A 24,264-nucleotide genomic window follows, 5' to 3' on the forward strand; every position below is an offset into this window, starting at 1 on the left:
ATTGATTTTGCCAGGTAAATTGGTAGAGATAAAACATAAAATCAAGTGCACATTGCTTAAAATCTTTAACAAGAATATATGCATTGGTAAACTTCTACAAAAGTAAACATTACCTCCAAGAATCTGTTCTTGTCCTGATCATTTTTGTTCAGATGGTTGTCTAATAGGTCTCTGAGAGATTGATGGCTTTGCTCATGAAAATAGATTCTCTGAAGTTTGTCTTTCTCCTGATTTGCAAATTCTGAATACTTTAACCTAAGTACAGAGTCTGGTGAGGCACAATTCAAGAGAAAGCTTTTGGCAGTTTCGTAGACTTGCTCTTCCTCATCCATGGTTTCGTTTGAGTCCATGCTGTCTCTTGCCTCAATGTCAACAGGATCTTCATCCATTTTCACAAGTTCAGAAGCATCTCCAAGAGTCTCAGTGTCTTCAAGAACTTCTGCATCTTGTACCTTGTTGTCAACTTCCATTGAGGCACCTTCTCCTTCTCCTTCTATTTTCACCTCCTCCTCATCAGGGAATTTGTTCATTTCCTCTTGAGACTCTGTCACATCCTCATCTTCATCAATGTGATACGCCTCACTTACCTCTTTCTTCATGTATATGTCCTTGGCCACATTAACATCAGAGCCCTCTTTACTTGGTTCACTGATTTCACTATCACACTTGGGAATGCAATGGAGTTCATTGTTTTGAGCAGCTTTATCATGGCCCCGTTTTTGTATTTTCTCTAAAGCCTGCAGAAGTGCACTGGCACAAGCATCCCCATGGAATCCAACAAAGGCATCTGATAAGATGAATTTTGCTTCAGTGGATCGATGAACTTTTGAGAAGTCTTCTGCCCACTGTTTGAGTTTTTCCAAAATTCTGTGCTGCCAGGGATTCAAATCCGTACTCCTATCAACTTTGTGCTTCTCCAGTCTGTTTTTAAGTGGAACAGGAAACTTTTTGTAGACTTTTTCCTGGTCCTCCACCACAACCAGTCTGAAATCTTTGTGAACTCGACACTTTACTCTATGTGAACCAAGTCCCAAGTCAACATAATTCTGTCCACTGAAGCAGACATAGTATTGATTCAAGGCATCATACAGGCTCTCATACAAATTGAGGAGATTCAAAAGGATGACTGTTCGACCTGTCTCCATGCATGCCTTTATTCTACTCACATTGCGACATATCTGGGCATACTCCTGGTCTTTGGGAAATCCTGATCCAAAGACAATTTCAGGGCATGTATAGTTCTCCTTGGAAAAAATGTGGTGTTGGATAATGTACAAGGCAGCATTGTTAGTTGTGAGCAAAAGAAGGTACCGGCAATCTTTGTCACTGTTGGGGTCAAGATTTTGTTCAATCATTTTCAGTGTACTTGGCCTTTGGATTTCAGTGTTCTGAAAGATATCCTGAAAGTAAACAAGAGGATCGAAATCATCCCTTTGTCCACTGAAGTTTCTCAACACAGCCTCTGCCAACTCACTGTCAGATGGCTCTTGATCTGAACTGTTGACTGTTGCAAAAATCATTTTCACCAAGCTATAATAATCTCGGAGTCCAAAGAACTGTTCACTGTCAGTTTTACAGATGTCTAGGTAGCCCTTTGCTAACTTTGGCAGGAGGTGCTTGATTTTGAGAAGAATGTTATGGGAGGATGAGCAGATTCCCTCGGCCGTCTCTATTAAGTCTCTCTCACTTGGGTCCCAACGGGACACAAAAATACCTCTGTTCATTTTTGCTGGATCGAGAGCCCAGTTTGAGATTCCAACAAATCCAACCTTCATATGTGGCTGTGGGTTATCACTGTCTATGCATCCATCCTCTAGAAGAGGGTGCAATGTCTTCAGTGGCATCTGAGGAGAGTCCTCTGCAAGTCCTATTTCATCTAGAACAACTACTGACACATACTCATTGAAGTTCTTGTCCTTTTGGAAACGGGCACAGTTCCGAAAGGTTCCAATGATTCCTTCAGGGCTTGAGTGAGGGCTGCATTGAAAAGACACCATATGAACTTCCTTAAGTTTCTTGAATAAGTCACAATGAGAGGCCTGGCGCTGCATTGCATCTGCTACAACAGTTTTAGCAAGAGATTTTGAGCTCCCTGGCTTGCCAACCAGAAAGAGTGGAATTCTCAACTCAATGCAGATGACCATGAGGAAGACATTTTCTTTCAAGGCCAAATTTTTGGCAATTGTATCTCTTGTTTGTATTTTCTCAAGAAACAAGTCTTGGCATGAAGTTATCTCCTGCTCTAGTGACTCTTTGGAGTTGAACGGACAAGGAAAGCATTTGCTCATATTCGCTAGGTATGTCCCTTTGTTTTCAAGTGATGGGTAGTAGCAAACACCTATGGCAAGCACCAAGCACTTCAAAGTCATCGGCTCAGTTTCATTCCTGTGGTAACCTGGAAAAAGATCAACTCTGTGGTTGTAAAACCAAACTAGGACACACATTGATCTCTCCACATCCCTAAGACTTACAAAGCTGCATTCATCTGCTTGACTGCGCATGTATCTTTGAGAGGTAGACAAAACTTCTGTGATCACTTTCTGGCATGCATGGGGCAGTTCATGTTCTTCTATTTGTTTCTTCACAATTTGACGGATATAAGAGAGCTCGGCTGAATCACTTAATTGTCCAAAATCCCATACCAGGGGCACCATGCTTGGGGGTAAAGGGTGCACACGGTACACAAGCTGTCTCATGGGAACTTTACCAAGGCGATCCTCTGTTTCTTCAGCTTTCACTCTGTATCCTAGCCCAGCACGCTCCAAGCGCTCAATCATTCTGGGTGTGTGTCTTCTGTATGGATTGCAGGCAGCAATTATTTTCAGACCAGAATTTTTCTTCAAAGGGTACCCTTGTGCAGTTTTGTCACATAGCACTTCCTTAATAGCAAATATTGCTTCGGTTGTGTTGGCTTCATCAAAAAACAAAACTGTGTCAAGTTCATATTTTTGACGGTTGTTCTGAGCAAGTTCTTCTGCTTCTTGCACCTTCCTATAGATGACCTCAGAAGTAGTACCTCCATGAACTTTGACTAGTTTCATGTTTTCAACCTTCCTGCCTTCACGTTGCAGATCACAGAGAAAGCGTATAAGCCGTGTCTTCCCACAGCCAGTTTCTCCCATGATGATCACTGGAATCTCACATCTGAATCTCATATGAATGGCCAACATCTTCATGACATTGTCAGTAGTGAGTTCATACGTGGGGTCTGGATCAAATTTTCCTTTTCCCCAGCCTTTTTTGGCACCAACAACTAAGGATATTTTTCGAATCTTGTCTTCTCTGGACAGGTCATCAAAGTTCTCTGAAAGGTTAATTTTTTGTTGCTCAATGTCTGAAAAGAGATCTTGTGTCATCACATTAGACATTAATATTTCGCCACTTCTTGGATCAACTGCATTAAGAATTGCCCCATTTTTCTGCACATGGAATCCTAAGAAAGACATGGTGAAATGGTCTGCATTGAAAAAGATGTATGGGTGAGGTTCATTTTCCCATCGTTTTCGAATAAATAGTTGGGCTAGGATATCTTGCTCATCCTCATTCTCAGAGAAGAAGGTGGGGCTTTCATCAGAGATGTCAATGGATGGAGAGGCAAAGTCTCGAGCCATGTGAATCATGAATTTTACTATGAAGTCCTTGAAACCACTTAAATTGTCAGCAAGAAAGTCTGAATCACAGTACAAAGAATTCTCACAGTCTTTAAGCTGCAGGTTAAGAAACCAAGTGAAGTGCTTTAATTCTGCCCATGATGGGTCTTTCAGGCTGTAGTTTGATAAAAGATGATGGAGACAGTCAACCGGGTCACCTTCTACAGATTGAGCTTGATATTTGAAACGATCCAAGTTCTCATTCCTGTTGAATCTTCTCAAGTATTGGTAGGGTCTCTGAATGGCCTCACTTTTAAACTCTTCATTATCCATCAGTGGATCTAAGGATGTGTACCCATCTTTTTTTCTATTGATCTCCAAAGCTTTGACATCTTTAGGAGGTCTGCAGAAGATAGTAGGTAGCGCATGCAAAAAACCATTGGTTAGCTGTAAAAAACAACAACAAAAAAACAGGTTAATGCCTGTAGCTCAACAATTATTCAAAGAACAAAAAGTTACCAAAATGGAAAAAGTAGGTTTGCACCTCCAACTGGGTTTGATTCTTTTGAACTTGCTGAAGTGCTTCAATTGCCACCAAGTGAGCTGCATTTCTCCTCCATATAGTTCCATTGCTGTCACTAATACATCTTAGAATGAGTAATTTGAATAGGAATTCTTCCAAGCCATGACGTAACTGACGTAAAAAGAATTGTAGTGAGACAAATTATCTTATTAGTGATCCACAGTTAGTACTGTATATAATAGTGCATGTTATAAAATAGAAAAAATTAATGAAATATTGTTTCATAAAACATACTGCTGCAATATCAATATGCAACACCACAGGGTCCTGCTCTCTCAGTGGAGCCAGTCTTTCGGACAGGGTTTGGACAAATCCATCCATGTCAACGCAGGGCTCGATGAGTCTGATTGTTAGACAGGTGGCTGTTGGAAACTCTCTTTTGAACTGCTCAAACAGACGCTTGACATATAGTGACTTTCCTGCACCAATAATAGGAAAAATTCCAGAGAAAAAGAGGAGAGTATCAGTATAATGTTTGGTAACGTTTTCACCATATCAAGGCAACATGAAACGCAACCTGTTTTACTTCCACAACGGGACATTTTCAATGACAACTTCTTAGTACACATAAATGGCTGGAGGAAAGGGATTGAAAAATAAGAGGGATTTATAACATCATGCACTATAAATCTTGCACATTAAGTCAAGAAAATGCATTTAAAAAATCAAATAGAGTCCATTTTGTTCATGTTGACTTCAATATACAAAAATCTAATACATACCAACAGCTGGACGTTGGGATGAAATCATCCAGACAGAGAGCTCCCCTGGATAGACCTTTGAGTGGGGAACAAGCTCAGATGGGATACGTAAGTGATGGCAAAGATAGTCCTTAATTCTTTCTGCAGATATACTCAGACCTGTTTGTACTTTATAGTTGCTGAAGAAGGAAGGGACATATCTATCCTGGTTTACAAGACAGACCATCACTAGACGGTAATGAGTCCCAGCACTCTCTTCTAGTCTCTCAAAGTATTCCACCAGTGCCACGCTCACATCATAAGTCAGTGAACCTGGATTGACCAAAGAGTAAATCTTCTGATGATTGCTTGCAGTGCCTTGGAATCCAAGACATCGGCGGAGGAAGATCTCCACCTCCTGTTCAGTTGTCTCCTCCTGGCACATTAATATCTCATCAGATGTTGGAAGAGGATGCTCTGGACTCTCTGTGTAAAAAGACAGAGTTGTGCTAATCAATTCCGCAACAGGGCACTGGACAAGGTTTGGCCTTCCCTCTTGTAGAATAGGAGGAAGCTTGCGTTTGATGTCCATTTGATTCATGGCAGACAGATTGGAGAGAAATCGTCCAAGTGTTTCAATGTCCACTTGATGGGTAAGGAAACTGGACATATTCTCTTTAAATTGCTGCCACAGGTCCTCCAAGCAATCAGTACCAACATCTAGTAAACCGAAACTCAAAGGCAGGTCAAAATCACTGTTTTGTTCTGATTCCTCTGTCATGTCATCTTGCATCATAGATTCTGTCTCTGTTGCTTTTTCCAAGGCCTCTCGTATCTCATTTAAGGTACAATCTGGTTTAATAGGAGTCAAAAGATGCCACATTTGTTGTGGCACAGGTTTCCTTTCGATGCTAACACTGTTGATCCATTCGCAAAGAAAAACGATTTGCTCTGAGGTGTAATGATTCAATGCGTAGTACTGGGAGCGTATCTTATTTAAGTGGTTACACCAGTCTTTATGAAAGTTCTCCAGAGAGCGACACAGTTTTTGAAGCTCCTCTTCAACCACACCATGATATACAACACACTTGCTCAACATGGTAAAGCTAACTTGAATGCAGGGTTGATCTTGGTGGTTGCATGTTATCTGTGCCTCCCAGTTTCGAAAGAGCATATTGCCCGATGTGCGCAACTGAAGGAGGATACGTCCCATCCTCTGGACTCCTTCAAAAACCTACAAGATGAAAATAAAGGTAAGTCTTCACAAAAGTAATGCCCATTTTCCTGAATAAAATGATGCAAATATAGAGATCTGATCTTTTATTGGAACTTTATGTTTTCAGACATCAGTAGTTTAATATTTCTAGCAAAAGGCTGGTGATAATTGTGATATTGTAATAATGGACCCACTTGTGTAAACTTGTTGACTTGCTCCCTTCCATGCTCCCCTTTAGAAGACATCAGCATGAGCTTATTCTGAAGCTCTAAGAGTTCATTAAGATTGTATGTGTTTTCTTGTTCCTTCTTTGTCACCTTCACATAAAAGACATTGCCCAAACCTGTCTACAAACATATCACAACAAGACATTGTTCTGTTACTAAGTAGATGTTCACAGACTCATCTATTGCACAAAATACTTTGACTAATTTAAAGAAACATTTTTGTGGAAAAGTTAAAAAAAAAGTTTGACTATAAGCTCTGAACATTTTTATAGTAGTGTCTACTCACTTTCCCATTGAAATCTTCAGGCCAGCCCACATGATAAACACCTCCAGTGTTGATAGCTGAGGCCATGGACAAAGACGATTGTTCAACAGAACCATGAGTCTCCCTTAAACCTTTCAGCCAATCCAACCATCGATTGGAGTCTACCTGTATACAAGATTGTATATCGCCAACACTACATTAAAAGCGTGTATGGGTCATGTTCCACGATAGTGACTTGGCAGTTTTAAATTGCATTAAAAGAAGAATAATTCAACACCTATTAAATGGAATATTAGAGGTGTACAGAACAATTTACATTTAATTATTGAATTAGTTAAGTGTTTGCAGAAACTAACCAATTTATCCATGAGTTTCTCATCTTTGTCAAGGGTGCCCCATACTTGCTTGGCACAGCCAATAAACTTTTCAAATCCTGCATTTTCTGGTAGTGAGTAAAGCAAAGGGCCGTAGCCCATCACAACAGTCTCGAAACTGGCTAGCCTATCAATGTCTGCATCATTCTCTCCAGCAGAAATTGTGGCCAGTTCCATAAAGACTTTCAGGTCCTTTAAACCTGAATGAAACATTCAGATTTTGATTTATGATTTTTCCACACTACAACACTATTAAAAAGATAAATCAAAAATCTTACTTGGAATTTGCATTTTGACCCATTTTATCAGAGCATCACTTTCCAAAAATGCCTTCAGACAGGCTGTGTGCTGGCATTTGACATCTGCCAGTTTTTGCCTGGCTCTGATCAGGTCATCACTCAGCGAACCCAGAGTATTTTGTTTGAAGGAGTCATCTCTCTATATATAGAAGAATAAAATGTTCACAAATCTAAACAAATATACATATATGATAAATATAATGACAATAATGATTGGTTTATTACCACTTGAATCAGGCTATCAATATGTCTGAAGTCTCCTTGTAATTCCAATCTATCTTTTATTTTCAGTATGACCTCAGCAGATTCCGCAGCATGGTAAAGGCGTCTGTATTCCTGAATCTGACTGAGACGATGCTCCGGCCAGTTCTCATCCAGCTCCTGGTGGCTTTTCAGCATAGTGGCCATCAAAGTAAGCTCTTTCTTTAAACGATCTCCTTCACCCCTGTCCTCACACCATTTCAAAGCTTGGTCCACCTCTTTAAAACAAGTGTCTCCAACTGCAATCCGTAGACCAAGGTTGAGGAAGTCAGTGAGACAAGGTTTCCAGATTTTGTCATCAATGTCTGTAAGGTCTAGTGACAAATGGTAAGGCACAAAATTTGTTGCCTTTTCTCGCCATAAAGATAGAAGAAGGTTGCTGGTCTTCACTTCATGCATCTCCCGTGCCATGTCTAGGACTTGTAGATCAACATTGTAGAATAACACTCGCCTTGTGTTGTTTTTGTCAAGATCTTCTTTGGAGAAATATGTCTGCACTTCCACCAGTTTGTCCAGAGTTACCATCTGCTGGTCAGTTTTGACCATGTCTTCAAGGGAAGAAACCTCTGGTACTGAGGCAAAGTTATAACATTTCTTTAAATAAATAAATAAATATATATATATATATATATATATATATAGAACATTATAAATTGATCTAAATCTTCAGAGAACTTTCATTGACAAATGTATCCTAAGGCAGGGTTTCTCAAACTGGGGTCAATGAAAAATTTAGATTTAATGCAGTTAGTGTAAATAGAGTTACCGACTTTGATATTATTATGGTATTGCATTTGATATTATTATTTGGAAATCATGACATTAATCATGATGGTGTTTTGTATTCTATTGATAGCTTTCATTTTTAAGAAATAAATAAAAAATATTTTATTTAAAAATATATATAAAATAGAAATTGTACTTCCTTGCACTGTCAACTTAATACAAAGTAAATATTTCACAGAAAATATTTGAATAATTTGCTTTGTCTCCAGGTAATGCAACAATATAAATGGAAATTATTTAGTTTTGGAAACAGCAAGCTGTCTTTATAATATCACACTTATTATTTTTCAGACACAGTATAAATGGATATTTCATCTTAATAGTTTAGGAAGGGGGTCCCTCACAAAGGGTTCATCATATTTGGTATCAAATCATTTGAAAACCCCTGTCCTAAGGTCCTTACCATCAACAATATCAGTAATCTTCCCCAGCATATTAATAAGCTTGGTCATGTACTCCTTCTGTTGTTCAAAGGCTTTTAAGTCATCTTCTCTCTGACTGAGTAGCTCTGACACATCGATTGAGATATTCTCTTCTTTGTTGTTCTTCTTATCTGATGTCAAAAATAAACCAAACAATGAATAAGCCTGTGCCTAAAGAGACATCTATAAGTCGTAATGATACTAAGTTCATCACACTTACACTGGTTGTAAAGCTTCTGAAATTGACTCTTAGACTTAATGATGGTCTTAAGGTGGCCCAAGGGTATACTTCCCTGACAAAGGGTCTGAATCAGAAAACCCAAGAATGACTGAGAATCTGCTATTAAACGACTAGCATCATCTTCCAACTTCCACTGATTCCATTTGTCTGTGAAAATTAAACATAAGCCACAATGTTAATAAACAACTGCTGCCCATATTGTATTTATGTTTATACATGAAGGATTCTAAAACTGTGTCCAAGTTTACTTTCTCTGACTCAGGGCCGGCCCATGGCATAGGAGGAACAGGCAAATGCTAGGGGTGCAATCGATCCATAGGGGCGGGGTTTTTTTTTTAAACTATTTATTTATTTTTTATTACCAATACTACTTCAATACTATGAATTGAAAATTTTACATAAAAGTGATCGTCCCACAAAAGTATAACTATTTTATTGCTCTCCCAACCGAGTCCCGACTCACCCCGGTTTGACTCATTATCAATCTACCCTGCATAGCTGCACTTCCACATAGCCCACATCAGTTACCTGTTTGTGATAGATGTTCACTAATACATTATCACTGTCAAAAAGACCGAAGCCCTCTGGTGCACAGGTATGAAAAGAGAGAGAGAGAGAGAGAGAGAAGAAGAAGAAGAAAAACAACAAAGACAGAGGTAATGTGATGTATGCCTAATGAATAATGATTATCATATAAATGAGGTAAAAATTGTGGACAAACTTTATGTTGGCCTAGTCTAGAAAGCCTATTGTCTAAAAGTTTAAAATAGGGAAATAACTATGTCTGGAGTTCCAGAGATCTGAGATTTTGTAACATAATCGTGTCATTTTTCGTGTCCCATGATAACACGTTTTTATAATATTTTTATGCTGTAATTGTGTAGTATTTGGGAATTGATGGTATTTTTAAGTTGATTTTGGTAATGATTGTATATAACATTGCTGCCATACTGGAAATCGAACACTTTTTCAAATTTATTTTGAAGATTAAACAGTAGCCTACTGTATGCTAGTGAAGTATTCAGGAATACAGTTTTGTGCAGGAATGCATGTTAATTATTCTCGCTGTTTGTGTTTAATTTATAATGTAACTTAGGCAGCACCTATATTTTTATAGTTTCACAGGAAACTATTTAAAATAAGGTTAATTTTCAATAACTAACATTAACAAAAATAATAATAAATACTGTAACAAATGTATTGTTCATTGTTAGTTCAAGTTAGTTAATACATTTACTAATGTTAATGTGAGGCAAGGGGCACCAGGTAAACTCTTGCCTAGGGCAGCAAACTGGCCAGGGCCGGCCCTGCTCTGACTATTCACTTTGTTGTTAGATCATGTTAAAATCATGAAACTTGTAAGACCCTGTCACTGCACCTTGAGACAAAAGGAAGTTGATTGCTGACTGTGGGTCCAGTAGACGACCTTCATGATCCTCTCCAAAGCGAGCTGCTGACTCCACAATAATGGAGGACACAACAGGCCATGAAATGGGCTTGGTAAAAATATGGTATAAAATGTCTACTTCCTTATTTGCCTGCAGCAAAAAGCAAACAAATACAAAAAGGTAACAAGTACTTACAAATATACCAATCTACTTTTTTTTGTAAACAGAAAACAAGACAGTGACACATTCAGTACAACAATACTGCAAAAATAATAAACAATATAATTCTTTCAGCATGAAAAGTTGACATTACCTTACACTGGTTCTTAACAGCAGCCTGACACATCTCTTTGAAACAAGACTGAAGGTTTGCATGACTATTCTTGATAGACTTCGCTGACATCTCCAGACAGCATACAATAATCTTGTCAGTGTCAGAGACCTGAAAAACAAAAGGAGGATGGTGACATATATTATGTACAATTTTCAATGTACAGTATATACTTCTAAAATAAAGTTTATATCTCACATGGGACAGTCTTCGTCTCAGGTCTTGGTCTAATAAGTCCTTCCATCTTTCAGAGACGCCTGGTATTGAACAGTCAATCCCATACAAATCATTCCACAACTACAAAGAAGCATTAACAAAACCAAAAATTATTATTTAGATCCAGTCAATTATCAAGTTCTCTGACCTGAAAATTTGCATAGTGCAAAGACATTTGACTGATAAAGGATCTAAAAGACACAAATTGATCTCTTGGTATAATTCAAAGAACAGCGAACAGTGTTTGAAGTAGTTTCACATTCTTAAAGTCTTGCATAACCTTTAAGTTGATCGGTTGTACTGATTACTACACCTGTATTTCTTTAGGGTAAGTAAATTTGGACTCCTTCATCAGAGGATTGTGTAGCAGCCCATCTCTCCATTTACTGAAATCCATTTGAATTTCATTAAGCATGGCCAAGAGCTGATTTTGTTTTTGTTTCATTTCCTCTCCACCCTGCAAAATAAAATAATTTGCTTACAGAGATGCACTACCACCTTTAAAATTGCTTTCAAGAAGATCTCAATGATACTGTACCTTTGAAAAATTATCATAATCAATTTCAGCCATTTTAAGCAAGAGTTTGAATGAGAGCACTGCGACTCTGTATTGTGGGACAATTCGAGCGATTTTGCACGCGCTCTTGTGAACATTTCCGCAACACTGAAGGATTATGCCAGATGACTTGGACTCCATGATTCTGTAATTAAAGAATTTCTACATTAATACCTGCCTAATATAATAATAGTTTTAAGAATAAGATTACTTAATAAACACCACATTTAATAAACTTGCGCACCGTTCTCTGTCCTCCTCAACCCTCTTCAACAAGACGTTCAGAACCTTTTCAGTTGCCTGCAATTTAAAAATCAAATATTTGTTGGTAAGAAAACATTCTCTGTGCCAAATACAAAACATGTAGAGCTAGGTATGTGACCTTAATCATGTACCTCCAGGTTTTTTTCTGTGCGGTTAGAATCAGTGTTTCGTTCAGTCTCCTTCATTCTATACATCAGGCTCTGGATTAGGAGCTCAGGAACAATTCCTGTCAACTGGACAAACTCAGGGACATCCTCAAAAGCCACCATGGAAAGCCAGCTTTTCAACAAGTAAGGATTATCCTTGGTCATTGATGAGTGATCTTTGATCAGCTGAAGGACCATCCTACAATTTTAGAGACAACACATGTAATATGCCTCACATTTTGTTTTCAAGTCTTAATATTTTGAGAAATAAAAATGAGTTCCTCTAAAAGTATTTGGACAAACCTCCTTTTCTCAGGGAGTCCTCTAATTCTCTCCCTGAAAGATGGATACTCTATTTTTTCAAGCCCTGCCCATCTCTGTTCATTCATAGCTGAGCCTGGATCTGACTTTGCCTCCGGTTTTCTCAATAAATGAAGGACAGGAACAAGTAACACCACTTCTGAGATCAGCTTCTTTGCACATTGATTCATCAGTCCCATCACAGTGCTACAAAGAAACAAACCAAAATTATGATGATATTGTGGTGTCTTTTAAAGCATACATAAGTCATTATTTAAAACACTAACAACTATTCAGTAGGCAAAAGGCTTTGCTTTATGTTGTGCATTAGGGGACACAGATAAAATCAAATTATCTGAAACTACAGATTTGTCAAATAAATCTTACTCACAAGTCAATCAATGGTAGGGTTGTTAGAGTTGTTTGCACTTCTCCAAGAGAAGCAGTCTTTTCACAGACTACTTGGCAGAGTTTGCCCCAGTTCTTTGGGCCAAGATCCACATCACAGCCACGGCACACCTGGAACACTGAGAGGACTACTTCCAATGATTTGATCGAGGCCAAGCCCTCTGAAGTTTTCCCTTCTAATTCTTCTTTCAAAATCCTATTCAGTTTAGCAGAAATCAGCTCAGAGACCTACAGTAAAACAATATAGTTCTGTTGTATAACATTGTTTCAAAAAAGACACACATACATACATGCATACACACACACACACACACACACACACACACACACACACACACACACACACACATATATATATATATATATAAATATGTATATACACATACAGTACATAGATACAGTACATATATATATATATCACACACTTACATTTGGAAATGGCAAGAAATTCTCTGGGAATCTGACACAGCTTGAATGAAAACCTTTTTTATATTGGTTTAGGTGTTGTATAAATGTCCTGCTGCTTTCTAGGTTAAATGGCTGCCATTTGCAAAAAACTCTGTCTAGCAACACATGTGCAGAGTTCTCCCAGCCTTTACTAATTTCTTTTTTTTCAGACTGAAACCAACTCTTCAACCAATCTGGAAATGATCCTGGGCTTGAACAGCTTATATAGCCTTCATAGAGGTGAAGTTCTGGAAAATGTAACAAAATCAGCCATTATTATTACAGAATGCACAGAAAATAACCAAAATAATAATAATAAAAAAAAAAAAATACATAATGTTTTTAGATTTCAGTACCTTTTACTGCATCATCAGTAGGGATTTGAACATATCTCACTGCTATTTCCAGCCTCTGATTGTGTCTCTGCTGCACTGCGTACGCATATTTAATTGTGGCACCCCTCGCCAGACTTTCCTTAACTGAAAATTTTGCCTCAATCAAACAACCATTCTTTCCTAGATCCCTAAGCAACAAGAAAAGGCAAGACATAAAAAATACTGATACTATACAATACACCATTTTACATCAGTTAACATCTTCTTGTGCAATTAATATAGCATTTGCTACCTATGGGATACAAAATACAAACAAAAAATTAATAAGAAACTTACATAAAATCTGTCACGTGTAGACTGATGTTTCCATTTGCATGAAGGAGCAAAAGAGAATCACAATCTTTGTTAAATCTGAATCTTTTGTCCAAAACTGCATAAATGTAAAATGTGAACATTGGTGGTTCATCTGGAGCCCTCACTGGGGAAGGTTTTCTGTGAAAATAATATACAAAATTAAGACGCATCAGAGGTTATATATCTACTTCGGTCAAAATTTTTTTATTATAAGTGCAATGCTACAAACCTTTTAGTCCCTTTGCTTTCCATTGTGCTCTCCAGATTCGCTGCTGTCTGATTTCTCTGCTCCTTATTTTTAGTCTTTCCTGCTGAAGCAGCTGCTGCGTATGATTTTGCGTCTTCTGTTCCTGATTTAAGGTTGTTAGTGTCTTTTTGTGAATCTCCTCCTGAATGTTTTTCCTTTGTGTCTGCATCTTTTTGCTTATCTCCATCTTGTTCTCTGCAACCATCTGATAGTTTGGTCCTTCCTTTTGTCTCCTCTGTTGCTTCACTTACTTTCCTTTTCTTCCTCTCAACACTTTCATCCTTTTCTCCATCACTTTCATTTCCTTTGACCCTTGACTGGCCAGTTTCCACCTCCATCTTATCATCTTCAGGACTGAGTTCTGTTGGCTGTGACACTTCTGTGGTCTCTGTGTTGCCATTGAGCTCTGTTTGTGTCTGCTGTGTTGCATGACTGACAGTCTCCGTCTGAGTCTCCTTGTTTTCCAGCCCACTTGGGCTTGTTTGAGTCTGAGCGTCTTTACTCAGCGGTTCAGGCTCTGTTGCACCCTTGCTGTGCCCTCCATGCCCTCTGGATGAGCTTGGATGACTAGTATGCTTGCCTTTCGTTAGGCTCTGTGAGCGTGTTCTGGATGATGCGCCACCATCTCTTTTTTGGGCCCCCTTCTTCTGTGCACCTGCCTTTCCTTTCTCTCCACTCTTTCTTTTCCTTGTCATTTTCTATCGTCTCACAGATTGTGACTTCCTGGTTGTAGCAAAAGAGGTTCAAGTGTCAAAGATTCTCTAAGATAAATATTTCATAAGTAACATGGCAATATTATGCATTTTTAAATTAAAATTCATTTTTGTTTTACTGTTGGCCTACTACCATTAATCAGAAGTGAGGGAGGTAGTGCTGTAGTTGCAGTACTGTATTTGTTTTTATAGGCTATCATACGCCATAGTCTGCTTTACAGAAACCACAGTCTAACCATGTTAAGGAGCCATCCATGATTTTACCTGTGGTTATTATGGTCTTGTTGCGAAAACTACGGTTAAAATATGGTTATTATACGACTACGGAAACTTTTCATAAGGGATCACAGAACATCGCATTGCCTCAATGACTGCAACGACATAACTTCTCAAATTCATAACAAGGTTTTATGTTTTTCCTCAGCTCAAAACAATCTCATAACCATCTCTGCTCATCAATAACAACTTCCTCATAACTTCGCTTAGGTTTCCTTTATCAGAAATAATACTGCCTCACACATTTCCCGAAAAGAGAAATCTAAAAATGTTTAAATACAGTTAAATGAGGGCAATTTTGAGTGAAATACAGAATTCAAAACAGCACATTAGAAAAATAAGAAAAGATGAATCATAAACCTCGTTTGCAACAAAACGGGTGTCTAACAACAAAATACCTTATGACTTAATGACTTACCTGACTTGATCCCTGGCATTGTAAAAAGATGACACATACATGTTTTGGAGAGTCACTCTCCCTGAATAGTCATCACTCCTGTCATCAAACCGAGCAATTCTCTGCAGTCCCCCTCCGCTCGGCTTCTTATAGCATTCGCTACACTTTCGGTTTCGTTTCAGCAGCTGGTTTCTAGACACTGGCCGTTCCCTCTTTACAACGAACTAAAGCTTCACTCATGAATATTAATCTTATCCCTAAGATGACGTTGCGTGACGACGCATAGTTTTATTTTATTACTAGGGCCTATATTTGAGATATTTTAAACTAAAATGTAGGGGAATAACAATAATTTGGGTAGATACTTGGGGAAATATATATCACATTTAAAACATTGGAAGATATCACGGAACATTTATGTAACGATAGCAAAGTACATTTCTTAAATTAATTATCTGTTTATATATGTAATGAGCCGGGCTTGATTCCAGTTTTCTTTTCTATTTCTTGCTCTGCCTCCTAGACAATCAGCGCTCGCGTCCATTAGGTCATGCCCCACTCTCTCCTATAATTTTTTTATTATTGTGAAATTGTACTATATTAATTGAAAACATTCTAATAACTTATACTGTTATGGTAATAATAATAATTTCTTTCTACGACTGAAGGAATAGGTAACTTGAAAAGGATCAAGATGGGGCTCAGTTCCTGGGTTGTTTCATGCTAAAAGGTGGATTAATATTTCATCCTCACATCCACAAAAAGTGCAAATGTTAACATTAACAATCTTAAAGACGGTACACTTCAGAAGAAATAGTTCCATTATGTGCCAATATTTCATGCTAAGACTTACATTATACAAAACAAAATCAAGTAGACCATTCATTTTCGATAGTAATTTAATGCTGTTAATTTATGCATTAATTCAAGGGTATTTATGCATATTATGTCTTAAAATTACAATAACTTGTACATGTAACACTCATGAGTTTACAGTAAAATAAAAACAGAGATTAAAGGACACATTCATAGTTCACATTTAATTTTCAAGCATGTCTTCAATTGATACTGAGTTGGTTTATGTATTATGGTTTATGCTAAAGTTATGTCTTTAAAAAAATAAAATCAAATAAATCAACCCAGTGGGGGGCAGCAAGGGTAATAATCTTGGATGATTTTTTTCAATGTACTTAAGATTTAACTGATTTAAAGTCTGTATGCAATTGGAGAAGCTTTCTTATTTGGCATCTTTAGGATCCGTGTTCTGCTTGGATGCCTTTACACACACCACTTTCCTACATGGGGACAAGAAACAACCTTAGAAACCATAGATTCAAAACCTGCCAAATTACATTTCTTTTGTTGATTACCTGTATCAGGGGCGTCATGCACTCATTATTTTTGAGGGGGCACGAGTTGGTGGGGGGGGGGGGGGGGGGGGGGGGTCGTCATGTGACACACAGCAGCCACAACAGCATATGTTTTATTTAGTTTTTTCTTTTTATTCTAAAAAATTCCCAAATGCATTAACTATATCATGAAATATCTTGATTCTCACCTTTATAGATAATGTTAGTTGATCTAGTGGGCGATGGTCAAAGTAACCTAATAATGTACATCTATTAACTATGCATAAAAACCTGTCTGTTTACTTAATTAACAGATACGGGTGTCATGCCACAATATATTTTAATACGACTGACTTTATATTTAATGTGAATTTAACATTGAAAGTTAATGTGAATAAAAACATTAAATTAGGCTACTAATCATAACACTTTCATTGAACAGAAAGAGAGCAAAGAACATTTACATCATTAAAGAACATTTTTACTGACAGTCTAGAGTTCAAGCACTCTCAAAAACTCCCATTAAAATCACTGAAGCTGTTTACACTGTGAAATTAATATCTTACTTACATATTCATATACACATTTGCACTTTGATGTTTCTGATGAGAGAATTCGTCAGAAAGAGGTATTCGGTCAATGAGCAAGTGAAGAAAACACCAGCATTTTAGCGATGACTCATCTGAACACCTCTGATTGGTCATTGCATTCATAAGCTCAACAGAATCGTGTGTGATTGGTTATAATGCGCAATGCTGTAAAAACGTGTCTGGCTCAGTGCCAGCCAGCGAATGCAGATTTGAATTAAGCAGCAAGACGCACTGAATGAGTGATTGTATTGAATATAGAAAATATTAATCGGCTATTTTTTGTCTTTTGGAAGCTGCATTCAAAATCCACTTGGCTCAAAAATCTGAGTGGGCACACTCTGAATGGGCATGACGCCTCTGGCTGGTATATACTGATGCCTACTAACATATTGATTCATGTCAAAATCATACCATGCCTGACAGTCAAACAGTTAAGCTTTAAAATCTTATTAACAGTGGAACCCAACCGTGTTAAACCTGAAAGCAAAACATCCCTGACCTTCTCTCTTTCTCCTCGTCCTCTATTTTCTTCTTCTCAGCTTCCACGGTCTCAAAAAACTCCCTCTCTGTACAGGCCAGAAGTTCCTCCATGTCATCTTTTCCTCCCTCATCCTCTACGGAGGAGCTCTGTTTCATTTGATTCCTCTCTCTGTACTGACCTTCCAGAATCTTTTCTCTCTTGGTCTCACGTTCAAACATCTGAAATGAAGTAAAAATCCACTCCAACAGCTCAGTGTACATCAGAAGGAAAAAAAAATGTTGCGTCTTAGAATTATATCTCTTTATAGTACAGTATAAATTGTCATCATTTACTAAAATCTCATGTCAATATGAATTTTAAAGTGTGAATGTGTTTGCATATGTGAAGGAAGTTGTGTTCATGTCTCACTTCTGAGACCAGGGCCTTCTCGTTCTTCTGCAGAGTGCACAGGTCTGGTGACATCTTCAGCAGTCTAACGGTTCCTAGCTGAGATCCACAGCACACCAAAGAGTCTTTATCTCGTACACGAGTGCTGTACAGAGCTTCATCACAAACCTATGAGAAAAAACAACAACTTATAAACACTATAAACAAATAATGATTTGATATTCTCAGTATGAGGAGATGTTTAGGTCTGACTTTGAGACTGAGAATGGGGTCCTTCTGTTTAAACAGTATGTCCCACACATCCAAGGTGCCATCCATCTTCACCGTAAAGAAGACAGAGGGTCTGACTGGACTCCAACAACCATCTAAGAGATAGGTCATGTGATATCTGTAGAGACAGTTTCTATGATTTTGTGATTCCAGGAGCTCTTTGTACGTTCTTCAGTTAAAAGGTTCAGTGTTCTTTAGCCTTTTACTGCAGAGTTAGAGTGTTTTCTATTAATAATAATGTATTCATTTACATACTTTTTAAAGTATATCAATTTAAATAAAGCATATCAATTTAAATTAAATTTAAAGTCATCCTGCGGCCCCCTAGGCCTCATGGTTGGGAACAATTGACTTAAAATATAGTTGATCCAACTTTGCATCACAAATAGTAAAATAAAACCCATTTGATTGGTATAATTACTGCTGTATTTCAGAACAATAGCAGTTTCTCACTTGGATGAAATGATGGAGGACTCTTTGATATCCTCTGACCAGATGCGGGCGGTCCAATCAGCAACAGTCAAGAAGTTCTTTGGAAAGAAGGGGTTCCTCTGGAGGGCGTAAATGGGGCCATGGTGTCCGCTGTACATGCATACAATCGGATCATCTGTGCTCTCTAACTTGCGATTGCACGAGACCACAAGCCCCTGCTCTGTGCCCACCAGAAACTTCGCCTTTTGTAATCAAAACCAAAAAAAACATGAATTTCCACAATGGAATGAGACAAAAAGAATGAGAGCTGTTCTTACCATACTGTTTTCAAACTCCATTGAGACTGCACCAAGGGCATTTTCACGTTTTCCCTTCTTACTGGGATCCAGCACAAGCCGCTTGGTGGGCTCATTCATATTACGAATGTCCCAGAACAGTACCTGGTGTCAGACAGATACTTCTTTGAGTACAGTATTTAATCTGACTAATTTGATTAATGTGAAATATTGGTGGCTTATTTGAATGTTTTTGAACTGTTTTGCCACTGTACACAGACCTGACCATCTGTAGAAGCTGAGAAAGTTTCAGTGCCTATCTTTGTCTGCAGCCAGATAACCTTGTAGACAGGATCTTTATGGCTATGCTCAGTGGCGGACATTTGTACTGGCTGGCTGCCACTCCGAGTGTCCCAATAGCCTGGAAATGAGGCAAACTCTCTGACTTGAAAACATTTGTGTACCTTTACATAAATACATCTACAGCTGTGATTTCAAACATATATCTGTGATGTTTGCAATCAATGGCAAACACATGTAGGGCTTGAGCATCGCTGAGCTTGCACAAGAGTGTCTGATGGATGGAAACAAGTACATCTGTCTATATAATCATTCATATGCAATTCATAATCATAATAAAAACCTACCGATCTGTCCATTGTAGCTTCCCCCAATAAGGATGTGAGTATCTTTGTGGTTGTACTCCAGACAAACAAGTGGAGATATAGGTTTCAGTGTCATCTCCGGTTTATTGCAAATTTCTGTAGATGAAGAAAAAATATGTATTTACCAAATACATAAATAGTATCATCAATGAAACTGTGTATAACATACCAATGTTCCATATGTAGGAGTCAAAGCTCATATTTTTGGGCGCTCTCTGAAATTCCAGACAAGAGTAGGCAACAGCTAGTTTATGATAATCAAGCGGGTGCCAGGACAAACTGGTGGCAGTGCGTTTTACTTTATTTGGGTCTCTAGAGAAAATCACATTGTATTTTAGTTAAAGTTGTGCCACATAAATCACACACTGCATCTTATTTATTGATCTACCCATCCATCCGAGCCAATTCATGTGTACACTAGTTGCTCTAATAAGTGCGCTTACCTTAACATACTGATGATTCTTGCTGATGGCTCATACTCCATTTCCTCCACCACCTTCTCATCTTTTAAATCTGGGAAACAATCTTCTGCTTCTTTACACTGGTTGCAGTGTTCCATGACCTTCAGTTGACAAGTAGACAACAATTCATGAAGTGATTGTGTTTCTGAGGACATGTGAGATTTAATAAGCAGTTCTGAAAAAGATGGAGATAAAATCTGAAACCAAAGTCAAATTCAATCTCACATTGTTTCAAACCCATAAGACTTTTTTCTTCCATGGAGCATAAAGGAAGAAATTTGTGCAGGATACAAATGAAAATGAATGGAGACAGCAGCTTTCAAGCTTTACAAGCTCCATAAAAGTATAAAAGAAGGACAAATATAATGCATCTGTCTTTTCAAATGGGGATGGGCAGGTGTACAGTATTTCCATCTTTACCTGAACTATTCCTAAAATTTACAACATTTAAAGTAATGTAAACAAAATTCACTTTTTTTTTTTTTTTTAAATCAAAGACATGCTCTTTGCTTAAGAGGGAGGAGAGGGGAGGATTGCTCACCAAGCTTATTCTACAGTATAATTTAAGCACATTATTACTCGCTTTGCAGTGCCTGATATACTGCTAAAATGTTTATGGTGTGTTTATAGTGTTGGCACTCACGCTAGCAGTCTCCATAACTGTGTGCTGACAATGCTCATCCTTCAGATATTTCTTCTTGTAGCGGGCAGTCACCTCTGTGTCGTCTGCGTTGATCATTTTTGCCCACCCCCCTTCTACATGGTTTATTCCTTGTGACACTTTTTCAAATGAAGTCATTGTGCTCACCTGAACAAGTCAAACAGACATTTTTATGCTTAATATAAAGGAAGGAAATACATTTTGAATTAAGTTTTTTTGTTTTGTTTTTTATCTCACTGGCAATTGTTTCCTTGTTTAAGCATCAAAAAAGGAAAAAGACAAATAATGTTGACCAATGTTGGGGTTTTCACCTCTGACATATCCTTGCTCAGTTCTGTGTTAACTTCAGATGCACAGATCTCTTGCAGAGCAGCATCAGGTGGGATGTCCTCATGCTCCACAGCACTTTCTGAAAAGTCACACGACTGATCGATGTCCATTTTGAAAGCTAGAAAAAAATGGGAGAGGGTTATGTACTGTAAACAGAATCTTAAAGGAGGTGCATGAAGATACACATTAGAGGTACATTCATATTTTTGATGTTTTCTTGAGAAACCTATTTTAATTGGTAGCCTAATCAATGTATATGTTTTTCTTCTGCCATCACTTTTTGAGTCTGTGATATCTCTTTAATATCATAATCCTACATTCATTTCTCTCTGTATAATAAATAAAACTGAATCTGATTTATTGAAAAATAAACGTAAAAAACAATTAAGTTTGCTGACACCCTCAGGTAGGTCAGTTTATATTCTTAATGGACAATAACTAACTTCTTCATCACAGAGTTTAAAGGTACGGCATAGCAGGAATGACCCATAAAAACAGACACTGATAGCAAGACTGTGTGTTTTATGAAGCACACTTACAGAAACTAAAGCTCAAGTTTGACTGCAGTTCAATGAACGCCGCTAAGTTAAACGGTTAACGTCTCCATGGCAAACAGGCTAGAATTAAAGCTGAAACGTAACTTAAACAAAGTTCGTCTTATTTTTAGTTTTCCTCAGCACAATTCTGTAATAATCGAGATGTCAACGAAACCTAACATTATAAATAAATAAATAATAATATTAAAGTTTGAAAATCTGTTGCTGACTTACCTTGACAGAATGAGAAGAAATCCAAAAATAACGGACAGTGATAACGTCAGTGATTTAAAAAAAAAAAAAAAACGGATAAAAAGCTCCTGTTTAATGCTAAGTGTGTATTTAATATATTTTTTTACGACGACGTAATAGGTATTATTCAATAAATTACAGTATTTTTGAACTTCCAGTTCTTGAATAGCATAGAGAGAGAATACTTGTCTCATGAATATTAATTAGACCATGCTGACGTCACCCACGTAACGTAATATATTAATATTCATAATCATTACCATACTGTGAGAAATCAACCAAACAACGTTTGTAAAGAATCAGGCCTATTTTGCATTTTTTCTAAAACACCACCGACCACTGTAAGAATATCAACAAATTTAATAATGCGGGAAAATGTATTCCCAACTTGAAAACATGGAAAATACAGAGAATATACAGAAAAGAATACAACAAATGCTTTTGATGAGATGATATTAGAAGCTGCCATTGCTCATCACATTATCTAAAAATAATTACAATGAATACATTTTTTTTTAAAGCAGCAAAAGAAGAAAAAGCTTGATCGTGACCCATTGTATATCATATTTTGTGGCTAAATGCTCCAAAAATCTTATTTTTTTCACCTGATTTAAACATAAGACATATTAAAAATCGACATATTCACTTGATTGTTTGTTTTTATTTTTATCTAGATACAACATAATTAATGTACAATAAATCTGGTTTTATGCATATGAAGATACCTGAATCAGTCCTAAATTTGTGAATTATCAGGTTTCTTAATCCTTCGCACCACCACCCTGTTCCTGCGTCCCTGTCTTGTGCCAGGCTCAGATGGGTTCCCCTCTCCCTCAGGAGGTGGACGCTCTGCTCGAGGAGGTGAGTGACTCCTGCCGGTTCGAGCTTCATCCACAAACAACTCTATTCCCTCAAACTTTGTGGTCAGCTCCGCTAGTCTCTCTTTCAAAGAGTTAAATTCCTTGTACAAGTCATTTAGAGCTTCAGATAATGGCTGAATCCTGAAGAAGAAGAAGAAAACACACAAGATGGAGCAAGCACATAAATATATTTATTTTTATTAATTTACTTATTTTTAAGCATACCTTCCATAGTCTGGTAGCACTGTGCTGTGATCATTCAGAAGGAGGTCTTTGACTTGGGTCATGATGGCATATTTCCAGTTATCCAAGACTAAAGTGAGATTGGCACATCCTCTCAAGTTCACTTTTTCAGCTAACACACACACACACACACACACACAAAACAGATGTTCATATTTCTTTATTTTTATTATCTTCTAAAAAAAAGTTTAAACATTTACAGTTAATACATTTAAATATTTTATCATGGTATAATTATTCACAATATAACAAACGTGTTATAATTACATAGCATTTCAAAAGCTTTTATAGAACAATACCTGTATGCAGGATTTTACCTTCAGTTTTGTAGTCCCACTCCACAGTCTGTCTTGTGCTCTTCTGAGCAGCTCCCAGTGACAGCACAAAAACCAATGGCAGTAGACAATTCATAACTCTGTACAAACAAATAAATTCAAACAGGATCATAAATGAAATTAAATCAGATGCATAACTACTGACAATATGAAATACAAAAAGAGTTTGGGAGATAAACATTTTATGACTATAGCGATGTGTTTACCTGAGGTCAGTTTGATTATATTGTCTCAAAAGCCAATTAAATAATAATAATGAAAAACACGTTCAAATATCAGAAAAATATTGGCATTATGCGTCTTTCTGGCTTTTATATTATCATTCCCACCTAATCCCGCCCCGTGGTTAGGGTTGTGTCTGAAAGTGGAGTTAAATTTCAGTTTTTAACCCACCTTGTCACACTTTCTTTTGGAAGAAAAACAGCTTTTATAAATCTTTTTCCCCCATGCATATTCAATAAACCTAAACTACTGTACAATTCAATTAGATACTCAAACAAGCGGACAAATCTCAAGACATCTAGAGAGGGTCATTGCAAACATATTGGGAAACATCTGAGAGAGAAAAATTGTATTTTTTAAAGGAATAACAACTTAGACGACATTTAATAAAATTAAATTATTGAAATATGATGGATAGTTTTCTATACCTATTTTCACTGACATGGATGTGTTCACACGTCCACATAAGCTAAAACCATACTGACAGAGATAACAACATGCCAATCACCTCTTCCAGAGCCCAAGTTCAAATGTAAAAAAGGCAGGTGCCTCTCAAAGGATCTACAACTGTCCCATAAAACTGGTCCCCACTT

The 24,264-nt window shown here is 37.4% G+C and overlaps 2 protein-coding genes across 5 annotated transcripts in view; both read right to left on the reverse strand.

Annotated features, from left to right (window-relative positions):
- Positions 1–15,543, reverse strand: part of rnf213b (ring finger protein 213b) — a 30,198-nt gene extending 14,655 nt beyond the window's left edge. For all 3 annotated transcript variants that reach the window (XR_013782589.1, XM_079389297.1, XM_079389296.1), the window contains exons 1-25: positions 15,344–15,543; positions 13,919–14,659; positions 13,672–13,827; positions 13,357–13,523; positions 12,983–13,248; positions 12,537–12,781; positions 12,149–12,352; positions 11,831–12,044; positions 11,680–11,735; positions 11,418–11,580; positions 11,193–11,336; positions 10,862–10,960; positions 10,646–10,774; positions 10,323–10,482; positions 8,924–9,091; positions 8,685–8,834; positions 7,460–8,067; positions 7,214–7,373; positions 6,918–7,135; positions 6,583–6,726; positions 6,264–6,416; positions 4,896–6,087; positions 4,408–4,592; positions 4,135–4,284; positions 114–4,037 (exon numbers count right to left, since the gene is read on the reverse strand). Coding sequence is in view for 2 of the 3 variants with exons in the window: in XM_079389297.1 (XP_079245423.1) it covers positions 114–4,037; positions 4,135–4,284; positions 4,408–4,592; positions 4,896–6,087; positions 6,264–6,416; positions 6,583–6,726; positions 6,918–7,135; positions 7,214–7,373; positions 7,460–8,067; positions 8,685–8,834; positions 8,924–9,091; positions 10,323–10,482; positions 10,646–10,774; positions 10,862–10,960; positions 11,193–11,336; positions 11,418–11,580; positions 11,680–11,735; positions 11,831–12,044; positions 12,149–12,352; positions 12,537–12,781; positions 12,983–13,248; positions 13,357–13,523; positions 13,672–13,827; positions 13,919–14,631 (9,768 nt within the window). In the remaining variant the exon portion in view is untranslated. The remainder of the gene's footprint in view (positions 1–113; positions 4,038–4,134; positions 4,285–4,407; positions 4,593–4,895; positions 6,088–6,263; positions 6,417–6,582; positions 6,727–6,917; positions 7,136–7,213; positions 7,374–7,459; positions 8,068–8,684; positions 8,835–8,923; positions 9,092–10,322; positions 10,483–10,645; positions 10,775–10,861; positions 10,961–11,192; positions 11,337–11,417; positions 11,581–11,679; positions 11,736–11,830; positions 12,045–12,148; positions 12,353–12,536; positions 12,782–12,982; positions 13,249–13,356; positions 13,524–13,671; positions 13,828–13,918; positions 14,660–15,343) is intronic.
- A 668-nt stretch (positions 15,544–16,211) lies between these two features.
- dnai2a (dynein, axonemal, intermediate chain 2a) lies at positions 16,212–22,223 on the reverse strand. Of its 2 annotated transcripts, none has more exons than XM_079388555.1 (13): positions 21,994–22,223; positions 21,205–21,341; positions 20,876–21,040; positions 20,215–20,407; positions 19,941–20,083; positions 19,754–19,867; positions 19,388–19,527; positions 19,149–19,271; positions 18,853–19,073; positions 18,382–18,517; positions 18,151–18,297; positions 17,761–17,960; positions 16,212–16,617 (listed from the first exon to the last, which is right to left on the reverse strand). In XM_079388555.1, exons 4-13 carry the CDS (start codon positions 20,385–20,387, stop codon positions 16,560–16,562), a joined length of 1,455 nt encoding a protein of 484 aa, XP_079244681.1. In that variant the 5' UTR covers positions 20,388–20,407; positions 20,876–21,040; positions 21,205–21,341; positions 21,994–22,223; the 3' UTR covers positions 16,212–16,559. The 2 variants fall into 2 exon arrangements, with proteins under 2 accessions (XP_079244681.1, XP_079244680.1); XM_079388554.1 differs by having other exon boundaries at positions 20,215–20,333; positions 21,994–22,216.
- Positions 22,224–24,264: the final 2,041 nt, after the last annotated feature.

This window comes from Barbus barbus (assembly GCF_936440315.1).
Source record: "Barbus barbus genome assembly, chromosome: 32".
NCBI lineage: Eukaryota > Metazoa > Chordata > Actinopteri > Cypriniformes > Cyprinidae > Barbus > Barbus barbus.